At 40.6% G+C, this 8,241-nt stretch overlaps 1 protein-coding gene across 2 annotated transcripts; it reads right to left on the reverse strand.

Moving 5' to 3' along the window:
- On the reverse strand, positions 1–6,287 carry LOC309690975 (ankyrin repeat and SOCS box protein 9-like). Of its 2 annotated transcripts, XM_082508467.1 has the most exons (8): positions 6,072–6,287; positions 5,836–5,992; positions 5,613–5,692; positions 5,295–5,402; positions 4,694–4,844; positions 4,413–4,547; positions 634–825; positions 1–533 (listed from the first exon to the last, which is right to left on the reverse strand). In XM_082508467.1, exons 2-8 carry the CDS (start codon positions 5,915–5,917, stop codon positions 343–345), a joined length of 939 nt encoding a protein of 312 aa, XP_082364593.1. In that variant the 5' UTR covers positions 5,918–5,992; positions 6,072–6,287; the 3' UTR covers positions 1–342. The 2 variants fall into 2 exon arrangements, with proteins under 2 accessions (XP_082364593.1, XP_082364592.1); XM_082508466.1 differs by having other exon boundaries at positions 5,836–6,287.
- Positions 6,288–8,241: the final 1,954 nt, after the last annotated feature.

The raw sequence follows: 8,241 nt of genomic DNA on the forward strand, positions 1-8,241 counted from the left end.
TTGCATTCAGTAGTGCGTTTTTATTTGCCTTACTATTAAGAGCAACACATTTCTAAGCGAAACATAAAATATCTATGAACAAAAACTTAAAGGAGTAAAAAAAAAGAGTTTTTTTAGTAGCCTAACGTCTGGTAGCTTGTGCGCATCATCCACCTGTATTAAACATCAAGACTAATTGATGTCTTTCCCATCCAGCCTCCCTTCCTGAGGGAAGCAACAAAGATATAGGATATCTTTCACTGAAAGTAATTCCGACATTGTGGTTCATCATCAACCAGGAGCACGGACGTTGTTGCCACCATGTAAGATTATACAAGTCTGCCCCCTATTGACCAAAAACTTTTAAGACTCAAAATCTGAGGTTGCAGGGTTGAGGAATTTCAGCGCATTAAGATCTCCCCTTGGGTCTGATTGGTAGAGCAGATACTCTATCAGTTCTGTGGGTAACTGAAGGTCACAAATCGCACCCAGCCTCTTGTTGCCCACAGCTTTCCTGATGTGTAGTCGGCACAGCTGCATTAGAGGAGACACTCCTGGGGACACTCAGGGGAGAAGCATGAGCCGTTATAGATGGTTAGCTTCTTGCTGCGCCACCAGCCCAGTGCAAAGTCTTGAGTGCAAAGTCTCGACTACCTCCTGCTTGTTTCAGAAGTCTCTCTGTAAGGCTGTTGGGCGGAGCGAGGTCCAGTGGCTGCCTGCCCTCTGAGTTCCTAAGGAAGAGATCCGCCCCATGTTCAAGCAGGACGGATGTCAACTCAGGGCTGGACTGACGGGCGGCCATGTGCAGAGGCGAGTCCCCAGACACGCTGCTGTTCACATTTGCACCTGAAGAAAAGAAAAGGCCAAATATGATGTCCCCACATTACATGAAATAAAGCTTTTGTTGTGGTTCAGGTAAAGGTTTTCTTTGTTAGAACAGTTGAACAACCCAAGTCAGGAAAAAACTGCTGTATTTTAATTTACAAGAATAAGGACAAGGAGTCCTGCAAAAGATGCTAAGAGTCTCCAAGCCTGGGATTACATGAAAAAACACAAAACCTGAAGCCACAAGAGGACTGTGGTTTCTTAGCGCAACATGCAAGGTAGCTTGTGAAAGTACATGCAAATATACAGAGTAGATCTACTGTCTTAAAAGCCATGTTGGTACAAGAAATATTGATATGATTTGGGTTTGTTTACCGCACACTGAGGTTTGAAGTACTGATGATATTTTTGCAAGACATCTTCACTTTAGTGCCTGAAACCTTTGCACAGCACCATAGCATGGCACATATTTCCATGTTATATACCTTTCTTGTTATTAAAATCCAGCCTCTACATTACCTGTACTGCTATTGTGTGTAATGTTTATGATATTACAAGAGTTTCTAAAGTAGCCCCTGCAGCTAGCCTCCACCAAACAGGTCTAATAAGATAATTAATTCTCTGCTCTATAAACCCAATCTTCAACCCCTACTAATGCTGGCTCATGTGATGTTGTGTGTAGGGGTTTATCTAATTTTCCACAGCTCTGTCTGCAGCCACAAAGGGTTTTATACGCAAGTTTTTGTACGCTTCTCTCAATAAAATATTGAACACTAGACTTGCACTCTGAATATCGCACAATGGAGCACCACTGTTGATTTTGACTGTGTAATTATTGCTGGGGATTTTAACATTCATGTGGACAACCCTCAGGACAAAGGGACTAAAGACCTGAGTAACACTCTGGGCAACTTTGGGCTGACTCAACATGTAACAGAGGCCACACATAATAGAGGACACACTCTTGACCTACTGATCTCCAAAGGCCTGAGCATTTCAAAGGTTACTGTGTCTGATGTGGGCCTGTCTGATCATTACTGTGTTTTCTTTGAAAGTAAAATCTCAGCCCACACAAATATATCAACAACAGTGATCACAAAACGGTGTATAACTGAACACAGTAGTGCAATTTTTAACCAGGTCTTCCCATTAACACCTGACCTGCCCAGAGGGTCAGTCAATGAGCTCGTCAATAGCTTCAATGCTAACATGTTAAATGTAATGGACACTATTGCTCCCATTAAGGTGAAGGTTATCTCTGGAAGGAAAAAGTCTCCATGGAGAAACTCCACACTGGTGAAAAATGAAAAAAGAGAGTGTAGGAAAGCTGAGCGCAGATGGAGAAAAACAAACCTCCAGGTTCATTATGATATTTATAAAGAGAAACTTCACAATTATAATTTACAACTGAGGAATGCAAGGAGGTCCTACTTCTCTGACATCATCACTAAAAACAGCCATAATGCTCGGGTCTTATTTTCTATAGTTGACAGGCTAACAAACCCTCCTCTGTCAGTGGCAGCTGAACTTCATTCGACCATGGCCTGCAATGACTTTGCCAAATTCTTCACTGAAAAAATCCAAAAAATTAGACAAGCAATTGGTACATCAACAGCAGATCCAGGATATGTACTGTGTCCACCAAAAAACTGTTTAAACACCATGAAACAGTTTCAACCTATTAACAGCAAAGACCTGGAGGACATCTTAGGTCAACTGAACTCCTCCTCCTGCTGTTTAGATGTCCTGCCAACAAGTTTTTTCAAAAAGGTCTCAAAGACTTTAGAGTCAGACCTGTTACAGATCGTCAACTTTTCTTTATTATCAGGTGTGTTTCCAGAATCACTAAAAACTGCTGTAATCAAACCTATACTGAAAAAGGACAATCTTGACAAGACACAAATGAACAACTACAGGCCGATCTCAAATCTCCCGTTTTTAAGTAAGATCATTGAAAAAGCAGTTTCCCAACAGCTCAGTTACTTCTTAAAACAGAATAACTGCTACGATGCCTTCCAGTCAGGTTTTAGACAGAACCACAGCACTGAAACTGCTCTGACCAAAGTGTTTAATGACATATGTCTGAATACAGACAGTGGAAAAATGTCAGTCCTAGTTTTACTGGATCTCAGTGCAGCATTTGATACAGTTGACCACAACATATTACTCAAACGACTGGAGAACTGGACAGGTCTTTCAGGAACTGTACTAAACTGGTTCAAAACATACGTAGAAAACAGGAAATACTTTGTATCAATAGGTAACTTCACATCTGAGCAGACAAGTATCACATGTGGAGTTCCCCAAGGTTCCATCTTGGGACCCCTTCTGTTTAACATCTACATGCTCCCACTGGCACAGATTATAAACAACAACAAAATAAACTATCACAGCTATGCAGATGACACACAAATATATATCACAATGTCAACAGGAGACCGAGGCCCTGTACAGGCTCTTGGTAAATGCATTGAGGAAATCAATGACTGGTTGTGCCACAATTTTCTCCAGCTAAACAAAAACAAAACTGAGGTAATAGTCTTTGGCGCCAAAGAAAAACGATTACAGGTCACCAGAGAACTTCAATCTATACATCTAAAAACCACAAACCAGGCGAGAAATTTGGGTGTAGTGATGGATGCAGACCTAAACTTAGAAAAACACATTAAGACAATAACAAAGTCAGCTTACTATCACCTCAAGAATATATCAAGGATAAAAGATCTGATGTCTCAACAGGACCTGGAAAAACTAGTCCATGCATTCATCTTTAGTAGGCTTGATTACTGTAACAGCATCTTTACAGGTCTACCTAAAAAATCAGTCAGACAACTACAGCTCATTCAGAACTCTGCTGCTCGAGTCCTCACTAAGACCAAAAAAGTGGACCACATCAGTCCAGCTCTGAGGTCCTTACACTAGCTGCCTGTCCGTCAGAGGATAGACTTTAAAGTTCTGATGCTGGCCTATAAAGCTCTGAATGGTTTAGGACCAAAATACATCAATGACCTCCTGACCCAGTATGAACCATCCAGATCCCTCAGGTCATCTGGATCCGGTCTTTTATCAGTTCCCAGAGTCAGAACCAGACACGGAGAAGCTGCATTCAGCTTTTATGCTCCTTATATCTGGAACAAACTCCCAGAAAGCCTCAGATCAGCTGAAACACTCAGTTTATTTAAATCCAGGTTGAAGACTCACCTGTTCTCAGCTGCATTTGAATAAAGCACCAAATCCACACTTTAAGCTTAAATTTCAAAACTTACATTTAACTACTGATTTTATCTACTGTTCTGATTTTATCTGTTTTGATTTTATATACTGTTGTTTGTTTGTTTGTTTGTTAATTAGTTAGTTAGTTTATTTGCTTGTTTTAATCAATTTTAAATCATGCTTTTTATTTGTTCTTGTTTCTAATGTCTCTGTAAAGCACTTTGAATCACCTTGTTGTTGAATTGTGCTATACAAATAAACTTGCCTTGCCTTGCCTTGCCTTGCCACTCTCTTTTTGCCATTGAAAAGGTCTCAAAGTCTTCCACCAACTGATAAGATATTGGAAGAATGGATATTCTTTTAGCAATAAAAGTTCAAATGAGAAGCTTTCTTACCCAGCTGCAATAGTTTCCTCACGGTGCTCAGATGCTGATTGGAGCAGGCAATCTGGAGAGGGGTTCCTAACTCGTCAACATGCTGATCCACATCTGCTCCGTACTGAACAAGAGGTTCAATGCACTCAGGATGACCTAGGGAGAGGAAACAGAAATCACCACAATGATAAGAAATGTTCTTGAAAGGTTCTGCTGTAAAAATCTGCTTTTGCCTGCCATTCAAGAGATTTTGGGACTTCTGCCAGGATAGATTTTTCACATATCTGAGTCTGACCTCGAACCTTTTGTTGCAGCTATATGAATTGGAGAACTGGACTGGCTGGTCCCCAGGGAAGCAGCTCCATGTTGAAGAAGCAGCGATACACAGGTCACGTGCCCCTGAGCACATGCTTCTGTCAGGGCAGTTTTTCCATCCACAGTTGAGCTGTTTACCTGATGCATGGCGATATAGCAATAAGGTTAACAATGAATAAAAAAAATCACTAAAAATATTTACACATGTTTTGGTTTGTTTAGTTACGTATTCTTACTGTCTTAGAAGGACTGTGACTACATAATTTCTTCAGGGATCATTAAAAATTTCTGACTCTGATTCTCATTCTGATAACGGTGGTTGGACAAATTTGGCTTTATATCAGCTGATGTTTGTTTGTTAATGAGTTATTGTCCATGCACGACCGTGGCTGTGTATTCGGTTAAAATCTTACTGCAGTCTCCCATCAATAAGTTAATATTGGCAATAATTGACATGGTTGTTTTGGGAACGAACTGTGAGTCTCTTTCAAGCAAAAACTGACAGCATACCGTCTTAAATTTGAGATTCTCATGAATTCAGCCAAAAACCACAAATAAACCAACACCACATGATGATGCTTTACTGACATTTGCACCGTTTTCCATCAGAAGCTTGGCACAAGCCGTGTGACCTTGTGTACACGCCCCATGAAGGGGTGAGGCCATATCCAGAGTGTTCAGATTTACACATGCACCCTGTGAACAAAACACAGCACATATAGAGTCATTGAGGTAGATGCACATGGCAACTTTTGGAAAGCAAGCTGCCATATGAGGACACAGTCGCCTTATTAAAGGTTTCACATCATAGTGAGAAACACATGGTTATTTAACATCTAATATTATGGGAAGGCAACTTTTTTTTCCCCTTTTAGCACAACTTACAATATTCAGTTAAAACTCTACCTGATCAATGAGCTTTTGCAGGGTGAGGAGACGTCCGTTAAAGGCTGCTTCGTGAATTGGAGACCAGTCTGATTCAACATCTTTGTGCAGACAAATAAAATAGTTATTTAACTTAGAAACCTACCTGCATAGGTACATGAATACATTAGAAGACCGGATGAAAGTCTCTGCATAAAGCAGTAAATAGAGCCCAGCTGCAGTGTGAGCTTGCACTGTTACTCACCACTCATCAAAGGGTTTGAGAAACAAACAGTTCCACTTTGACACGTAGGGTCTCGCGGAGTGTTTTTCTGTCCAGCAGACATAACTCACAGTGTGGGTTCAAAAGCTCCTCTGTGGCCCGGTTGTCTTTCGCCACAGCCTTTGGAACCTAAACTGAACTGTGTCCAACTAGGAGTTAAATATATTTTGTCCTCATTTGTTTTTGTTTTGATCTTTTTCAGTAGATATGTGACTGACCTTGGTTCTGTCAGTGTTATTTCCTGTCACACAAAGTGTTTGCCATTCAGGAAGCAGGCTAGTTTCAAGCAGCAGTTTTAGTCTCAGCCAATGGAGGTGCAGAAAACGAGAGAAAGACGCCTGTTGAACAGGTCTGTAGTTTGTGTGTAATATGACACTGTACCTCCACACCCATCCTCTCCAGCAGGAAACATGGGCGGCGCTGGGGGAGGGGGTTTCTGGCGTTTTAACTTTAATAAAGGGAAATTAATATTCGGTGTTTATTATAAAGTTGTGCCCCCCTCAGAAAAATATTATGCATCATTGGTTTAAAAACTTGGAGGCAAGAGTGACTTTCTACATTTAAAGAATTTGATCTTCATGCAGTATATTGTTTCCAGTTATCGGATATAATAAGCTCTTTAAAATTATGCCCAGATTTTATGACTTTGGTTACATTTTCTTGAAAATTGTTACTTGACATAAAGCGCTCACTTTGTTGCAACTGGTTTGTTAAAAGTAGCTCTAATCATTTTGAAAGTTTTCTTCAGCAATAACGCTTCATGCCATGGTATATTATTGGATTTTCTGAGGTCCTTTGATATTTGTGGGATATTTGTGGGATGATGCTGTGGCTGCTTTATGAGTCTGCGGTGACCAGTGCCATCTGCTGCGCTGTGGTATGCTGAGGCAGCAGACTGAGAGTAACAAGCATCAGACAGACTCAACAAACTGATCCACAAAGCCCAGTAATGTTGTGGGTGTGGAGCTTGACTTTTTGATGGTGGTGTTAGAAAGGAGGATGTTGTCCCGGTTTGCTTACCACATAACATCACAGGAAATCATTCCTACCTGTGGCCATCAGTCTTTACAACTTCACCCTGTGACACAGTTTTTTTATTCTATATAGTATTTTTACGAAATAATTACAGTCATTGCACATGTGACATGAGACACAGAGAGCAAAGGAAAGCAGCAAAATGGTACCAAAGACTTTCATACACTCTGCAATCTCATTTTTATTTCTGGGGATGGCCAACAGTTTCAGAGGAAGGAAGTCACGTGGAGAGAAGCTCAAAATATAATACACACACAGACTTTCCTGCTAAGGATTTCATTCCTCCACTGTGGCTTTACACAGCTGACTGTTGGTTGTTGATGTTTTAATGGTTCAGACCTCGTGCATTAGAACCTTTGACTTGGCAAAACTTTGTTTGACATGAGTCGGTGTCCTGCTGACCTTTCCTTTAATTTAGCACACCCACGGGTCCATTTTCCATTCTAGAGTTGCCTCTACTGTTCATGTATAAATTGCTTAACACCTTTTCTTACCCAAAAGCAACCTTCTTTTTAAAATTTCTTACCTAATATTATTTACATTACAGCTGAAAAGTAAATGCATTTGGACCTGGACACAGTAAATGTGCTGCTTAATTATTACTGGTCTGTGTCCTGTGTGAATTACAGAAAATAAAATCTGTAATCAATCATGGTAGCAGCTAATTCATTTAAAATATTTATTAAAATGTATTTTGCATAATGTAAGAATTGCATATTACATCAGCTCAATTCTTTAGAGCTATAGAATATATGCAGACCAGCAGAGGGCAGTCACAGAGAGCAGATGTTCAAAGCAAATCAATACTGTAATTGTATTCCTATGGGAGCTGTTAATCTCTGGCAAAAGGCTACACACTCGCTGTACAATTGACTTTGTGCCTTGTCAGGGAAAGGTGCATATGGATTAGAAAAGCTCTTTACAAACTGAATGAATGCCTTCTCTGTATTTCAGAATAATGAAGGCCCTTGATGCTTTGTTCCCCAAATAAATCTGCTTCAAATGACCACCAGTTTTCTCAGATCTCAGGCCAGGCAAGCAGATCCAGCAGCTATGACCTCTCCTGTATTTGGACTTCATACAAGACTCAGCTAACCCATGCAAGCACAGTGCACCACATGTCAGCTTTTCTGTCTGGAGTCTAAGAAATGGGTTGAAACCATTTAGACCCAAGCTTTCCGTGCTCGTGGATCACGTTTAAACAGGGCATAGTGCAGATACGACTCGATTTGACTAGGAAAAATGTAAACAAATAGATAAACTCAAAGCACGTAGGTTTAGTTGTTTACTGATCACTTGGTACAGCTCACCAGAGGACCATTCACAGCTCACCAAAAGGTGGAGGAGTCCCAG

Source organism: Aulonocara stuartgranti, assembly GCF_965226115.1.
Source record: "Aulonocara stuartgranti genome assembly, chromosome: 16".
Taxonomy (NCBI): domain Eukaryota; kingdom Metazoa; phylum Chordata; class Actinopteri; order Cichliformes; family Cichlidae; genus Aulonocara; species Aulonocara stuartgranti.